This window comes from Zalophus californianus, chromosome 14 (assembly GCF_009762305.2).
Source record: "Zalophus californianus isolate mZalCal1 chromosome 14, mZalCal1.pri.v2, whole genome shotgun sequence".
Lineage (NCBI taxonomy): Eukaryota > Metazoa > Chordata > Mammalia > Carnivora > Otariidae > Zalophus > Zalophus californianus.
The window spans coordinates 70,451,980-70,469,615 of record NC_045608.1 but is presented as its reverse complement, the minus strand read 5'-3'; the positions used below and the strand labels follow the sequence as shown (position 1 = coordinate 70,469,615).

The 17,636-nt window shown below is 41.5% G+C and overlaps 1 protein-coding gene across 4 annotated transcripts in view; it reads left to right on the top strand.

Moving 5' to 3' along the window:
• The first annotated feature begins 7,282 nt into the window (after nt 1–7,282).
• The window catches only part of MEX3C (mex-3 RNA binding family member C), a 29,264-nt gene continuing 18,910 nt past the window's right edge, over nt 7,283–17,636 (top strand). For all 4 annotated transcript variants that reach the window (XM_027576698.1, XM_027576699.1, XM_027576697.1 and 1 more), the window contains exon 1: nt 7,283–8,176. In XM_027576698.1, coding sequence (XP_027432499.1) covers nt 7,432–8,176 — 745 coding nt within the window. In that variant the 5' untranslated portion in view covers nt 7,283–7,431. The remainder of the gene's footprint in view (nt 8,177–17,636) is intronic.

The window sequence follows — 17,636 nt, the reverse complement described above, 5'->3', positions numbered from 1 at the left end:
GACACCAACTCTTAACTTTGCTCTTAACTATAGAGAACAAACTGATGGATACTGGTGGGGAGGTAGGTGGAGGGATGGGTTAAATAGGTGATGGGGGGGCGCCTGGGTGGCTCAGTCGTTAAGCTTCTGCCTTTGGCTCAAGTCATGATCCCAGGCTCCTGGGATCAAGCCCTGAGTCGTCGGGCTCCCTGCTCCGCGGGAAGCCTGCTTCTCCCTCTCCCACTCCCCCTGCTTGTGTTCCCTCTCTCGCTGTGTGTGTGTGTGTGTGTGTGTGTGAGTGTGTGTGTGTGTGTGTGTGTCTCTCTCTCTGTCAAATAAATAAATAAATAAATAAATCTTTAAAAAAATAGGCGATGGGGATTAAGGACTGCACTTGTCATGATGAGCACTGGGTGTTGCATGGAACTGTTGAATCACTAATTTATACACCTGAAACTAATATTACACTGTTAACTAACTGGAATTTAAATAAAAACGAGAAAACACTTTCCTTTTTCTTAATCATTATAGGATATTCAAAATGTCTATTTCATGTCGGTTAGTAGTTTGTGATTTTTGAGGAGTTGGTTCATTTCTTTTAAGTTGTCAAATTTATGAACATAACAATGTTTGTAGTTTTCTCCTTTTATTCTCTTAATGGCTGCAGGATCTGTAGTGATATCCACTGTTTCATTACTAATATTGGTGATCTGTGTCTTCTCTCTTATCTTTGTCAGTCTTACTAAAGGTGTATCAATTTTATTTGGGTTTATTTTGCTCTTTTTTTTTTCTTAGACAGGCACTTAGATTACTGATTTGAGACCTTTCCTCTTTTCTAACAAATGCATTTCATGCCATAAATTACTCTCAGCTCTGCTTCAGCTGGGTCCCACAAATTTTGATGTATTTTATTTTCATTTTCATTCCATTCAATGTATTTTTTTAAATTTCCCTTGAGACTTTCTCATTGATCTATGAATTATTTAAAAGTGTGTCATATAATTTCCATGTATTTCAAAATTTTTTTGTTCTCTTTCTGTTATTGATTTCTAGTCTGATTCTGTTATGGTCAGAGAGCATACTCTATATGATTTCAATTCTTCTAAATTTGTTAAGATTTGTTTCACAGCTCAGAATATGAAAGATGCATGGGCAGTTAACAAAAATGTGTATTCTGCTGTTGCTGGGTAGAATACTCTATAAATATCAATTAGATCCCTCTTGGCTGATAGTATTATTTAGTTCTTCTACATTTTTTCTGATTTTTTTTTAATCTAACAGTTTTAGCAATTGCTGAAAAATGGGTGTTGAAGGCCCCAGATATAATTGTGGATTTGTCTAATTCTCCTTTCAGCTTTATCTGGTTTTTTGTTTTGCATATATTTTGAAGCTCTGTTGTTTGGTGCATGCAGTTTGAGGATTGCTGTGTCACTTAGTGGATTGTTCCTTGTGTAAATAAATACTATCAGATTCCAGGGGCGCCTGGTTAGCTCAGTCGGTTAGGCGTCTGACTCTTGGTTTCAACTCAGGTCATGATCTTGGGGTCATGGGATGGAGCCCCATGTCGGGTTCCATGCTTTTCATGGAGCCTGCTTGGGGTTCTCTCTGTCTACCCCTCCCCCAGCTCATGCTCTCGCTCTCTCTCTAAAGCAAATAAATAAAATCTTAAATATATATATATTATTAGATTCCATGCTACATGGGAACATCCCAGGCAGTTGGTGACCAAAGCAAATTCAAACTAAATATTGTTGAAGGGCAAACAGGTTTAAAAACATTTTTAATACACTTTATTTTTTAAATCAGTTTTAGATTACAACAAAACTGAGCAGAAAGTACAGAGAGTTCCCATATATGCCCTGACTCTACACACATACGGCTTCCCCCTCTATCACCCTGCACCAGAGTGGTACATTTGTTACAACTGATGAACCTGCATTGACACATCATTATCACCCAAAGCCTATACAGTTCACATTAGAGTTCACTCTTGGTGGTGTATATTTTATGGGTCTTGATGAATGTATGATGACATATATCCACTATCATAGTTACATACAGAATAGTTTCATGGCCCTAAAAATCCTCTGTGCTTCTCCTATTTATCTCCCCCTTCCCCTTAACCCCTGATACCACTGATCATTCTACTATCTCTTTACAAACCAGACGTTTTTAATCTGGCCTTTTATAGTATAGTAGTTAAAACAGGTTAACTGCTGTAATAAATGTACACAAAAATATATAATATTTCAAACTCAACAAAAATATTTTTCCTCTCACATAAGCCTTATCTCTTATCTGATTGGAGGGCGCCTCTCCTCCACATGGTGATCCAGACTCCCTTCATCTTGTGGCTTGGACATCTTTAACATGTGGCTTCTATGGGCATCGTACTCATCTACATCACAGATGGGAAAGGAACGCAGAAGATAACGTGAGGGATTTTTAAAGGTTTGATCTGGAAATGGTGTAAAACTCAGTCTTACAGCTACTCCTAACTGCAGTGGAGGCCAGGAAATGTAGGCCAGCTATGTGCTCAGGAAGAAGAGAAAACTGGCTTAGTGACCACCTCGCCAGTCTGTGACCACCTCGCCAGTCTGTGTCCAGCCCTATGGAACCTAAAGGGGTCCATGGATAGACTTCAGGAGGTTGTATAAGCGTTCAGAAGATATATGCAAAATGTTGCCTTCAATGCATTTTCCTAGGGTAAGGGAAAGACTGACCATATCAATTAGGAGAGCATGCTGGGAGAAGTTGAATTTAAGCTGAGGCTTAACAATAGGTAGAGAGAGAAGAGGTTGGCATAGAAGGCAAGGGGAATCTGGGCACAAAAACATCACAAGCAGAGGCACAGATGGGAGATTATAATGTGTGTTTGAGAAATGGCCAAAAGCTCAGACTAGCTGAAGGATTGAGTCAGCAAGTTGACACTGGCTCGTCTATGTGCCAGGACCTATAGTAGACACTGGCTGTATGAGGGTGCAAACAGAGGAAGAGAGATACCTGAACAACTAGATGTGGATAATACTGCTACAGACATGGAGGTTGCAGTGAGACCCTGCTGCAAGGACACATGCCTTACCCCTAGAAGATTAGTGGAAGTGATATACAAGCTGAGCCCTGAAGGACAAGTGGGTGTTTGCTAAGAGTGGGCAGAGGAGAACTGTATTCTAGGCCTGAAAGCATAATAAAGTATGTACAATATACCCAGGAATGGCTGCTGGAAGGCCTCTGTGGAAGAGGCGAAGAATGCAAGAGGAAGAATGGCATGAAATCAGGCTAAAGCGGAAGGCAGGACTCAGATACAGAAGACCTTGTAAATTATATTAACAAACTGGGATGTTATTCTGAGGACAACAAGGATTTTAAGCAGGGCAGTGGAAGGCATAAACCTGAATTACAATCATTTCAGCAGCATGGACAATGAATTGGAGGAGAGCAAGCCTGGATATTAGAATACGGTTGGGAACTACCGGGATAGTCCATGATGTAAATGATGGTGGCCTTGACTGCGGGAATGGTAGCAAAAATGCAGAATGATAGACGGACTTGAGAGTTGAATGAGGATAAGCAGTGCTCATGGGATTCAGTGACAAGATGAGGATGATTTCAAGGAAGCTGCCAGAGCCCATGGGTGCATTGCAGTGTGCCCTAAAGAAGGGGAGCAGATAGCTATTGGAGCAGTGGATTTGGAGAAGAAAGTGGTGATAGGAGAAGATAGTGGTAATAAATAAAATTAAGAATTTATTTATTTGGGCGCCTGGGTGGCTCAGTTGGTTAAGCGACTGCCTTCGGCTCAGGTCATGATCCTGGAGTCTCAGGATCGAGTCCCGCATCGGGCTCCCTGCTCAGCAGGGAGTCTGCTTCTCCCTCTGACCCTCTTCCCTCTCGTGCTCTCTCTCTCTCTCTATCTCATTCTCGCTCTCAAATAAATAAATAAAATCTTTAAAAAAAAAATAAAAAAATTAAAAAAAATTTATTTATTTATTTGTCAGAGATATATATATATATATAGAGAGAGAGAGAGAGAGCACAGGCAGGGGGGCAGCAGGCAGAGGGAGAAGCAAGCTCCCTGCTGAGCAAGGAACCTGATGCAGGACTCCATCCCAGGACCCTGGGATCACGACCTGAGCCTAAGGCAGACACTTAACCGACTGAGCAACCCAGGCACCCCTAATAATCTGTTTACTTGCTAGGACCAACATCTTTGTTAAGCTTTGTTTAATTTGCAGTTGTTCCAACCTTAAAATCATTACAATTACACAGGTTTAAAAAGCTAGTTCAGCAGTCAGCCCGTGAGTTGATAAAATGTAGCCAACTCTGTAGTTTTCTTTTTGTCCTGAGATCCCTAAGGCAACTCTTTTGCCCCAGTGTATCTACCTACGTCATAAACAGGCGCCGAGGAATGAAAGAGAAACCCTACCCAGGTACAAATTAGGGTGTTGTGTGGCTGGGGTAGAAAAGATGGTGTTGTTAAATGAATTTAAATGAAGGAATCCCAAGCATATATTTAGAGCAAAAGCAAATCTTAAATTTGCTTCATAAACAAAATTTAATACAAGACAAATTTAGACCCAAATGGGAAGGTCCGTAAGCTTCAATATTTCCCACCTTGTTCATAAATCACAATATTGATCAAGTATAAATTAATGCATGAATATATACATTTGTGTATGGGAACTTATGAAACCTCATTTATTATGTGAGAATGAAGCAGAAAGCAATTTTTATATTAAGAACACCTGGGTTAATCCATTTAGCTTTTTAAAAAACCTTAGCTGAATGGGTCTCTATTCTTTACATCTCTCCCTCTCAAAAGAAAAATGGCGAACTATCACTCCCACTCTTCCTTTGGTCTTGGGACCAAGATGCAAGCATTAAATGACAAATCATGAAAAGAGATGGCAAAATGAATTTCTCAGAATTTCCTCCCAATGACCACTGTATCCTGGGAGTGGCCACTGCATGCTTTGATTTTCTCCCTTGATGAGATTTGCTTTGCTAGAAGATCTACCCTTCAAATAATGGTTATTGTTTAAACTGAAATATCAGACAGCAAACATACAGTATTTGTATATTCTATAAGTAAATGTTATACAAGCTATTCACTGGTACATTAAAAGTTTCAGTACCTTTGTTAAGATGTTGTGAAATAATATGTCCTTGGAGCATATCACAGAAAGGGTGTAGATGTAGTAAATCAGTGAAAATTGTACTTCACTGGGAAGGTAGGGGAGAAAAAGATCATTTTTCAGTAGCAAATTCCTTCTGTAAACCCAAAACCACACCCTAGATCAGTGTTCTCAACCCTAGCTGAGCTTCAGAACAACCTGTGTGGCTTTTTAAAAACATGTCCAGGTTCCCACTCCAAGTTTCCCACTAAATCCAAATATCCAGAGTTTGCCTCTCCTTGCTCTGCATTTAGCTTTTTCTTAAAGCCCTTCTTGACTTTGCTGTCAGGGTTGAAATCCCTGCTCCGGAGATTTTATCTACAAATAAGTTGTTAGAGAAGCAACACACAGGTTTATTTGAGGTCTAGGGAAACCTTGGAGTAACAGGAAAGTTGTAGTGTTAGTGAAAATTCTCTAGGCCTTTGATTGAAGAGGTGAAGTAAATTGAAATAAGGATTCTGCACCTCACTGTAAAGCCACAAACTGGAGAAAAAGACATAGTTTAGCTTCCTCTTGAACTACTGGCTTTGTAACATTCTAGACAATTTAGAAGAGTAGGAGCTCAATTAAAATTCACTCATGAATTTGAGGCAGCAAGATATAATAAATAAATTCAATATAAAAAGGTCCCAAGTTATAATTCAAAAATCAAGAGGTCTAGAGCTGCTTGAAATATGTACTTGAGTACTTGAAATATGGCTGGCGTGAAGCGAACTGAATTGAGATATGCTGAGTATAAGTGTAAAATACACACCATTTCCAAAGACTGAAAAAACCATAAAATCTATCACTAATAACTTTATATTGATTGCATGTTGAAATGATGTTTTAAATATAATGAATCAAATCTATTACCTTTTATTTTTTCTAATGGGGCCACTAGAAACCTTAAAATTCCACTATGTTGCTCGCATTCTGTATCTCTGTAGGACGACGTGGGTTAAGATTAACCTGGGGAGACTAACTGGTACTAAAGCGGGGGTAGGGGTGGGGGTTATGTCATAGCCTAAGATGTTGGAAAGCAATAGGCTTTGTTTTTAACAAGCCGTTTAAAAATAAGCCTCCAGAAAAGAGAGCACTGTGCGGGATCACCCAGGCCATACTGTGGGAGGAGCGCCTTGGAGAAGAAAACAATGACTTAATTTCCTTGAAGAGCCCCAAAGAACTAAAGTTCAGCCCATCAGGGCTCCCGCTGTAACCCAGCGGCCTCCTGGCACTGGAAGCCCAGCCAGCCGGGCGTGGGAGGACCCTGCCCGGAGGGAGGAACGTTCTCGGATCGTGCAGGGAAGGCCCAGGAGCCACGCGGCTCAGGAAACCACCCCCGCGGCCGGATAGGAGGACACCGCACTGGCCCCTCCTCCGCTGACTCTCCCCAGGCCCCTACCCCGAAAGGAGGAAATCTAGTCCTCAACCTGGGGAAACAACGCCCTCCGGGCCCATGCCTACGCTCCACTCCAAGGCCGCTCACACAGCGCCCTAAAAGACCCGACCCGGGTAGGCGAGAGGGAGGAGGACAAAAGGAGATATCCAGGTGTGTGCTTCAACTGCACGCGCCTGCGCGAAAACCCCTAGTCGGCCCCAGTTTCAGCCTGTTACAGCGCCTTCGTCCCTCCTACTTTTCCCCGCCCCCACCTGGGTACGTCACAAAGAGTGACGTGTAAAGCAAACAATCACAGTCCCTCTCCCCGTGAGCCAGGAGGGAGAGGGGAGGGGGGAGGGGGGAGGGGACAGGACGGAAGGAGAAGGCTTCGGGGACTGGCTTGTCCCGATCACCCAATCAGAGAGCTCTGGGGAGGAGCGGGGCGGGGCCCCAGAAGAGGGTGGGAGGTGGGGCTAGGGAAAGGAATTAGAAGGCTGCGGGGAGGAGAGGGCGGGCTCCCAGAGATTAAAAGCAGCCAATCAGAGCGCGCCGGCTTCATTCGGAGAGCGGCGTGGGGCGTCGCCGCCGCCGCGCGCGCCGGGGGCTGGTTAAGGCCATGAAACAAAAGAAACCCTGAGAGGGGAGCCGCTGCCACCTCCAGCAGCCCGCCCCGCTGCCGTCCCCACCCACCCACCTAGTTACCTGCCTCTGCCTCCTTCCTCTGCCCCTCCACCCCGCCCTCTCCAGTCTCCGGGCGGCCCTGGCGCTCCTCGGCCCGGGTCGCCAGCCCCGCCGCCTCCCCAGAGGAAAGGTGTTTGCGCGCTGAGCAGGGCCCGAGCCCTGTCCGCCATGGGGCTCGCCGCCCGCCGCGCCTGACCCGGCCGCCGCCGCCGCCGCCGCCATTGACAGCGCGCCGCCGCGATGCCGAGCGGCAGCTCCGCGGCCCTGGCCCTGGCGGCGGCCCCGGCCCCCCTGCCGCAGCCGCCGCCACCGCCGCCGCTGCCGCCGCCCGCGAGCGGCCCGGAGCTGGAGGGGGACGGGCTCCTGCTGAGGGAGCGCCTGGCCGCGCTAGGCCTCGACGACCCCAGCCCGGCGGAGCCCGGTACCCCGGCGCTTCGGGCCGCGGCGGCGGCGGCGCAGGGCCAGGCCCGGCGGGCGGCGGGGCTGTCTCCGGAGGAGCGGGCTCCGCACGGCCGGCCCGGGGTCCCGGAGGCAGCCGAGCTGGAGCTGGAGGAGGACGAGGAGGAGGAGGGGGAGGAAGCGGAGCTGGACGGAGACCTGCTGGAGGAGGAGGAGCTGGAGGAGGCAGAGGAGGAGGACCGGCCGTCGCTGCTGCTGCTGTCGCCGCCCGCGGCCGCCGCCTCCCAGACCCAGCCGATCCCGGGCGGGTCCCTGGGGTCGGTGCTGCTGCCCGCCGCCAGCTTCGATGCCCGGGAGGCGGCCGCGGCGGCCGCGGCGGCGGGGGTGCTCTACGGAGGGGACGATGCCCAGGGCATGATGGCGGCGATGCTGTCCCACGCCTACGGCCCCGGCGGCTGCGGGGCGGCGGCGGCGGCCGCCCTAAACGGGGAGCAGGCGGCCCTGCTCCGGAGGAAGAGTGTCAACACCACTGAGTGCGTCCCGGTGCCCAGCTCCGAGCATGTCGCCGAGATTGTCGGTCGCCAGGGTGAGTGCGGCAGGGAGGAGGGGAGTCCAGCTGGGCTTGGCCCCCGGGCGTGGGTGGGGAGACGAAAGAAAGGAGCTCTGGGCAGCAACATTGAACCCGGCGAGTCCCCCAAGTCCATCGCGAAGGGGTCTGCGAGGAACCATGGTAGATGAGAAGATGGGTCACCTTGCGAAAACCCACGGTATTCCGCTGGTTTTTGCATGGTAAAAGGTGTTAAGTTTCTCGAGCCACCCAATCCGGTGGTGTTCACTTTACCCGGGCTGTATTCGTGGAACAGTAGGCTGGCGTGACACCAAAAACCTCAGTGAGGTGGTAAAAGGTCGGGTCGGTTGTGGATTCGGTGTTGTGCACGGAAAGCTGCGAGACTGCAAGTTTGCGCAGCCGACTGTCTTATAAAAGGCACTCAGCTTACCTTACAGCAGCTTGTTCAGATGAAGAAATTGACAGAAATGGAGGCTTTGTATAAAGAGCTCATTCGAGAGGGAAGGGAATGTTCAAGTGGTGGGTAACACCATCACCCCCCTCCACCCCTCCACTGTTCAGAAACTTAGCTTTTGAAGAGCAGCCTAACTCTCTGTTCATCTTTTTGTATTCTCTTTTGATACATTTTAACTCTCGAAAAAGCGCATTGGCTATCTTTTAGAACACTGTAGTGTACACGATGAAGAAAAAAAAATGGACAGTAAGGTAATTGAGTTAAGGAACTTTATGCGTTTATACAGTTTTCAGTAAATTCTCTTCACTTGCCAGCACACCAGCACTGCAGACAGACTCCTCCCACATTGTTCAGACAAAGGACCTATGTCTCAGATTCCAGGAGTAGATTTGTGAAGGTGGGGGAAGGGGATGCCCAGAGTACCTCAGTATCCGACATTTTTAGGGACGGTCCTCTGCTCTTTAGCATAGCTTTTTCCCCCTGAACTACCTTGTTACACTATAGCTTGGCCCGGTTGATGCATGTCTCTTTACTGTGAGGTTGAGAGCATTGTTGGGGTCAAATAAAGAGAAATAATGGCGCTGCTGCTTAAATGATCTCATCTTTCCCAAGTGGTCTAAAGTACACATAAATAAGAGGTCTGTGGAAATGGTGGCTTCAAATATCAGAGTTGGCTCATTTCTTACCTCTCGGATTTTAATAAGAAAAACCCGTCTGAAATCTGGATAAAGGAGATAGCTTATTTCAGACTGCCTTATGACTGGTACTTTAAAGGCACAGTTCAAAGCTGGTACCATTCAACTGAGTTTATACCTATAGTTAGTAAATAAGATTCAGATGCCTTGTTTTTTGTTTTATTTTTGGGGGCTTGGGGGGTTTTGTTTTGCAATACTTAATGATACTAATCCAGGAGACCACTGTTTCACCTTACATAGGATAAAATTGTAGTATCTCAATTTATAAATCCAGAATGAGTTGGCCATTCAATTAAGAACATCGAGGAATTGCTGTGTTTCAAGCTTCTATTTTGCCAGATGTTGAGTTTATGGCAGTTGGAAATGTGAGATTGATTCAGACAAACTTGCTGCCCTTAAGAAACTAACAGTCTAATCAACGGTGGAATGTCACTAAACGAATGTGTAGTTAATGGCACTCTCCATAGTGTGTGATAGTCATACATGTGAGAACGTCAACCCTGGAGGGACTTGGAGAATGGATAGGACTTTAACAAATGGAGATGAAGAATGACTGAGGAACAATGTGGGGAAAGGTGTGGGGGAATAATCTCTAGGTATAATTAGAAAGTTGTGATATTTTTTTTTTTGATACTTGGGGTCTTTAAAGGGGTGTGGCAAAGAAAAGGGGCTGGAAAGGTGTGCATTCAAGCCAGAACATGAAAAACCCTTAATGCTATACTAGGATGGCACTTCCTCAGCACAAGTTGCTTCAGTGTGCTTATGGTGCCAGTTTATGGTAACAAAAGAAAAGAACATTTACTTGCCGGTTTGACTGAGGGACAAGATAATGAAATCTTTTGTATATTTAGTTTAATACAAACTTTTGTCCTTACCTATATTGTACCCTTTAAAGCACAAAAAATGGTCCCTAATTGCACAAACTGTTGTCTTTATACAAATCCATTTACTTAAAAGTAAACAGAATTCATTCTGAGTTTTTATTTTGTACCAGCTATTAAAATAATTTAACATTTTATAATTTAATAGCAAATGAGATAAAGTCTTTAGTTTTTCTGTGCTTATTGGGCTGTTTATTGGTTAATAAGGAAATGTTCTATTTATGTCTCAGGACATAGAGACAAATTGCTGACTATTCCTCTTACACTTAATATTTCCCAGAGTTGACAGTATTGTTAAAAGTATGTCATCATCCTCTATCTTCTCTTAAGAGCAGTCTTGCCCCTCTTTCCCTGCCTCTAGTGGATCATTGACCCCTTTGCTACCTCCACCCCTTAGCAGCACCATAATAAAACCTGTGAAGTGTTTTCCCACTCCTATGGGGGACAAGGCAACTTACAACGTTTGCATCCTTTTATTTTTTTGTTTTTAAAGATTTTATTTATTTGAGAGAGAGAGCACATGAGTGGGGAGGGGCGGGGGCTGGATCCCATGACCACAAGACTGTGACCTGAGCCAAGACCATGACCTGAGTCGGATGCTTAACTGACTGAGCCACCCAGGCCCCCCTGCATCCTTTAAAAGTGTGATAATTTGTCTTTTCTCTAAGTGAATAAACAGGGCAAATCACTTAATTTACTTGTTTGCTTTGGATGAACTAAATTTTGATTCTAAAGAATTATCCATTCTTGCCATTTTATTCATTACCTGAAGTCATAATTTTCTGTTTGCCATCTCTTAATTGGTTTTGGAAATAATTATGACACAGATGGAGACATTTCTGACTTCAGCTCTGAAGCAAAGGGTAGGACAAATGGAATTCTGAGTCATATAGACTAGAACTCACGTAAATGGCCTCTGGTTCCAGTATCTTTCAAAAAAAAAAAAAACCACTGCTTTTGATAGTGATGAAAGTTGGCAGTGTTGACCTCATATTTGTACTCCCCAGCAGCATATGGTCGTTTGCAAATGTTAAATTGGCCCCTTCTTTTAAGCTTTGCATCTCATATTGAAACCAACCATACTGTAAAATAAAGCTAGGAACTAAAAGAGGCTTTTTGTAGAAGTTTTAGAATATGGACATTGAGGATAAACCTGACAACAGACTTAAGACTTAACTTTTGTTAAATGTACTACCTGCAGGACACATTCACAGTGGTTAACTGGAGGCTTAAGGTAATGGACTTTGTTCTACTTTGTATAGCCATTGATATCCAGTTAGACTAAAAAGCAAACTAAAGTAGAACTCTATACCCATTCTTAACTACATTATAAGTAAATATTGAATGTCATAAATTCAGTTGTTTTAAAAACTTGTAACTCAAGGTTTTATGTTACTGTTTAAGCTTAATGTGGGTCTTCAACTATTTTCATTAGTGACTTTATATGTGTGTTCTCTAGTCTCATAGTCTGGAAAAGTCATCTCCAGCTTTTTTTGATTGTACGCCTTGTCAAAAAAATCAAGCTTGTATCCCCAATGTCTGAATATTTATGTTTGAATGATATGTATGCACTATAAAACATGTAAAAAACTTAAAGAATGGGGTAAAAATGGAAATTGGAGTCCTCTAATTTTTTTTTTCCTGCACTCCAGCAGAGTTTCTTGTACCCTACTTTGGCTATCATTGAGCTAGACCCTTTGGAAATTGTTTTCTTCTTTAGTGAGCTACTCTGTCTCCACTGATTCCCAGGGGTTGTGTACGTGGTCACTTTTTAAATAATATGTTACAGTGTTTCAAGTTGTCATAAATGCATCCTTGTGACATTTTTCCCCAGTTTTCTTAGGGTGGAAGGAGTCTTCCAAGTTTTAACACAACTGAAATAAGGTGTATGCTTATTTATGTATGGATGTCCAGGAGAAAAAGAGAAACTTTGGTCTTGCCATTCATAAGTTCCCTATTCAAGACGAAATACATTTCATGAGGACAAACTGTTTCAGAACAATGCTAAAATACAATGTCTTTTTCTTTTATGGAGGAGGGGGGATTGGTGGCCTTCTCTTTGCCAGGTACTACAATCCTGCTAGGCCCCTATCCCCATTTTAAGATGTAGAAACTGAAGGTCCAAAAGATAACTTCTTCAAAAAGTGGAACTTGGATTTAGACCAGTTTGACATCAGAAGATTTTAAGTTGCTGCCTCTGTAGTCAAGCATCCTGCTCGGGAAGGTTAATGATATTTGGGTTAATTTCTGCCCTAATCATGAGCTTTGGGATATTGTATTTCTAGTGGATAATTTAATATCTTCACTATCCAAATTAATTCACTTAATAAAATTTTGATGTCTCTGCTACCCAGAAGGCACAGTTATCATTCTAATATTCTTATTCTCCTACGCTTAACTAAAAATGCTCTGTCATTTATAGTTCGGAAACTTAGTTTGTGTTATATACATGCTAGCTTTAAGAAGCAGATGTTGTTACTTCTAGACTTTAAAATTTAAATTTAGGGGCGCCTGGGTGGCTCAGTTGGTTAAGCGACTGCCTTCGGCTCAGGTCATGATCCTGGAGTCCCGGGATCGAGTCCCACATCGGGCTCCCTGCTCAGCAGGAAGTCTGCTTCTCCCTCTGACCCTCTTCCTTCTCGTGCTCTCTATCTCTCATTCTCTCTCTCTCTCAAATAAATAAATAAAATCTTTAAAAAATAAAATAAAATAAAATAAAATTTAAATTTAGTTGATAATAGTTTGTATTAGCTCTGGGACCACTGGGAAAGGTTCAATGATTATTGTTTTATAAATGGATGGGGAATCTACTGCCTGTTCTTCCTGCCTTATTCAGCTAATGAACTGTTTTGATTCATTTAGGAGGAAATGGAAAATAAAGTGGTAATATAAGGGTGTATTTTCTATCCCCTGGTTACCAGAGATCTAAAAATGATCCAGAGTGTCAAGTATTTGAAAAGTGTTACTCTGTTAGAGATTTCTCTTTAGAAATTTTTCAACAGAGTTTATGGGTTGGAATTCTAAGTAGCTCATCTTACACCTTAAGTTTTCAAGGAAAGGTAGCATTTAGTTATAAGACAGTGCTTAATAGTCTGTGGGTTTGGTTTTGAATGAATTTGGTATTTGTATGTATTGAAGGATTTAATACTTTTGCCTTAAACTGAATACAAAAATGTTTCGGAGTATATGTTTTAATGTAAAAACTACCCCAAATTCCCTTAACAGTCTCACTCAACTGTGGTATATTGGAAAGGATCAGCAATCAGAAATTAAAATTTCTAAATTTGATTACTCTGCCAGTAACTCACCTTCTGATCTTGGACAAGTCTCTTAAAACTCCCTAGGCTTTACAGATAGCCTCCTCAGCTGGATGTAATCTTATCTGTAATACCTCTAGACATTGAATGATTCACAAATAAATTGAAACACATGAAACGTTAAGTGATAAGCACATATTTTTGTTAAGTTAAATCTAAAATTCAGTTGAACCATGCTTTCATTTACCTTTCTTGGCTTTAGCAGTTTCACACATTATATTCTTCTAATGTGAAAGAACTAAACCCAACTGATGTCTGAACACCTGTTGGCTACAGTGCACTTCTGTCCAGATAGGTTTAAATTATGTTGTGATAACAAAGCTCAACATCTCAATATTAAAACAATAAAGGTTTATTATTCTCAGGGACTCTGATCATTTCGGTCATTCAAGGACATTGGCCAACGCAGCGGCCACCATTTCAAGTGTTGGCCGGTCTTCCCACGTGCCCGCAGGATAAGAGACTGTGGAATAGGACATGCTGGTCTTTAAATGTTAAACCCGGAAATAATGATTACATCTGTTCATATTTCATTAATCAGAGCAAGTCATCTGACCACGCCTACCTTCAAGTAGGTGAGAAAGTCCATTACAACCATGTGCCCACAGAAGAGCACTAGAATATTAGTGAATGGCTGTGATGAGTGCCACAGTATTATTTTATGATCAAAGGGATTATTACAGAGTTTTTAAATGTAATTTATGTCATGTAGAATTTGTAATTTAAAGTTGAACTCCCAAGTGAAAAAAATAGGTAATAATGTTCATAAGATGCTAAATAGGTAAATGTATTTGCAGTTTGAAAACTCCTTTAGAAAACTCCAAATAAATTATGGAAAATCTATTTTAAAACCCCACTGATCCTCAGGTGATTCTAAAGTGATAATTTTTTTTAAATTAAACTGCATCTTAATGCCTCCCAGGTGGCTTATATGCCATAATTTGTGGGTTTACTTTTAATTTTTTTCCCCATGCCACCATTAGGTATCATATGGACATTTTTAAAGATTAAATCTGATATTTAAACTTTTAAAATAATTTTCCAGTATTAATGTTACCAAGCCCAACTACACTAAATTGAATGTTTGCACAGCCTAATGCTATTGGGTTAGATCAAGTCTTTATTCCATGACTGATTTTGAGAATTTTAAGTTGCACTGCATAACATTAGAACCTCTTTGATGCCAGTGTTTGGGATTTAAGAACAATTCATGTGGACATGGTTTGTTTCCTTTGTCCAGTAAGCAAAAATTGCAATTCATTGTACACAGGGAAGCCTGATTTGTCTACAATTAAAGTCGTATCATGGAATAATAACACTAAGACTTGAAATGGTAAAGACAGTTCTTCAGCAAAAACTGCAGGTGTAGTTGAAGATTAGCATGAAGTAGTTGGTCTTTTGAACATGGTTGGACAAGAGTGGGGAGGGAATAGTTCCAACAACTAAAAAATTTCCCAAAAGGGTTACTGTTGTAAAAGTATTTGCATTTTGGACTGACCTTTTTATTACTGCTCCTTCTTCTGTACCATTCTTCTTCCCTTTGACTTCTACCTTTCCGTCAGTACCATTTTAGTATACTGTAGGAAAGGTCCTTGGAACTTGGAGTTAAAAAACTTGTTAGAGACTTGGTTTCACCATTTGTTGCCTGTGACCTTGGACAAATCACTTAACCTTGCGGACTCTATTCTTGTGGGGAAAAAAACCTGGTCCATCTACTTGTTCTTCCTTGCCCCTTCCCATACTGCATTTGTTGTGGGAATCAAGTTTGAGAAGATGTCATTAGTACAAATTCATGGCACAACTGAAAGTGTAGAGATAATAAATTATATGTGGGGTAGGATAAAGTTTATCATTTTTTTTACTGCTAGATTTGTACTCTGAGCAAATGCTAGTTGAAAGTAAAAATTGTCACTTTATTAAGTTTTCCCAGGGTGTACCACTAACTAAATGATGCACAGTACATTTTTTAAAGTTTACAAATGAATCTGATTCTATTACATGGTATACAAACAGAAGTAATTCTAAGGTTTCTATTAATGTCCTCTAAAGGGCATGAATCTAATTTTAAAATCCCCAATTAGGAAAATTGTTTGACCTTTCATCTCTAATTTACACCCTCTTCTAGGTGTTTCCTAGTGAAAGACCAAATATGAGCCTTTTTTTTATTAACTATTTTAGTTTTCCCTTTTCTAAGTGAAAAAAGAGGGGGCATTTTAAATTTAGTTTAAGAATCAACTAGAAAAATAAGGCAGATTGAGAGAATGGTATATTTAGGAGTCATCAGTTTGTAATTTTGGCAATTCTGGGCTTCAGTTTCCTTCATGTATAAAATGAGATTGAGCTAGATTATTTCTTATAACTCTTACATTCTGATTTTTGTCCAAAAAGAATCCCTAAAATCATGCAAAACTACACCAGATTTCAAATTCCCAGTTAGATTGACTTCAACATATCTCCTCCAAGTTTTGTGAAGTTGATAATATTTTAACATGTTTTGTACAATCTAAATACAAGTTTTATCTTTAGGAAATAAATTCCTTAAGTGTTTTTCAACTTCCTATAGAAAATTGATTTGTTTGATTTTTTTTTCAATGATAAACCTTCAAGTGTGTAAAACAGTTTATCTCATTTGATCCATTCTCAGTTCCACCAAACAGATAAGGAAATAGATCTGTAGGGATATCAGTAACTTACCCAGGGCCTCAAGCTAATAGAATTAAAGACTTCAACACTCCTATCTCAGTAAGTGGTAGAACAAGCAGACAAAAGATCAGCAAGGATATAGAAGGTTTGAACACCACCAACAATATAAGAAAAGAAAATAAGAGATTGATATCTGTACATGAATATGTGTAGACATCAAATCCTTCTGGTGCTTGGAGTCGATACAAGTCAGTGAACGCAAGCACTGAATCTTAGTCATCTTTGCATCCTTGATGTGAATTAAAGTACCTGAAGCAAAGTAAATACTTGATGTTTATTTTATTGAACTGGATTATTGGATTAGACTTGCCATTTTACTATTACTGTTTTAGTTTCCATATTGCAGTAATTGGGATTTTCTTCTCTCTTGCCTTTATCCCCAACCCTTTATGTAAGGAGCCAGTCAACCTGAGATTGACTTTGTTTTAAGGGCAGTAGACATGTACTTGACTTAAGGCATTAGATGTCAGTATGAATACTGATAACAACAAAACTAAAATCACATAAATGAAGCTATTTGAAATGTTGTCAGTGATGTCTACAATGAGACTGTATTCTTCACAAAAAAATTTCAGAGGATTTTGACTAGAAGAGCTACAAGGACACTTGAACCCTAGAAAGAACACCTATTAATTCTATAGTGTGCATTTATGGATAGTTTGCATTGCTAATCTAAACAGTTTGTTAAATGTTGAGTTAAGTTTGTGTACATAAGAAACACTCCCTTACTGGGATTTAGCTGATATTCATCAGTTTGAAGATATAATACTGAAATTAAGTCCCTGTAAAGTTTAAAGGAGCTTTTGAATAATGTGTCTGGACTATCCCATAAGGAAAAGGACCTCCCTCATTCTAATATACCATGGAACATGAAATACTGTGTTTCTTTAGTGCTTTTAAAGAAAAATAGTATGGAGTAGTAAGAGGAGTTTGGGGTTATTAAGACAACATGGGTTTGAGATCTGACTTTCCAGCTGGGAGATCTTGAGCAATTCAGTTAAGCTCTTTCCTGCCCTGCTTAAAACACTATTATGATGATTAAATGAGAATATATCTAGAAGAGTTGGGAAAACTGAAAAGTGTGCTACAAATTTTTATTATTTCAAAGCTAAGGGTATTGGATCATTTTACTCAGGAAATACTTGAAGAAGTGTTTCGGGGGGTGGTTGGGTAGTCTGAAAGATTACCCTATACTGAGATACCTACTTGAATAATGGGCATAGTAATAAGCATTTTTAATACATGATTTCATTTAATCCTCGCAAAAACCAAGTGACAGAAGTATCTTTAATCAGTCTCACCCATGAAGGAGAGATAAAGGTTTAGTGACTTGCTAAAGTTCACAAAGCAGGGTAGTGATGATCCAAAGTCTGTGTTCCCAACCATTACTCAACCTACCTTTCCTTGAGGAGAGGAAGAATAGGGGTG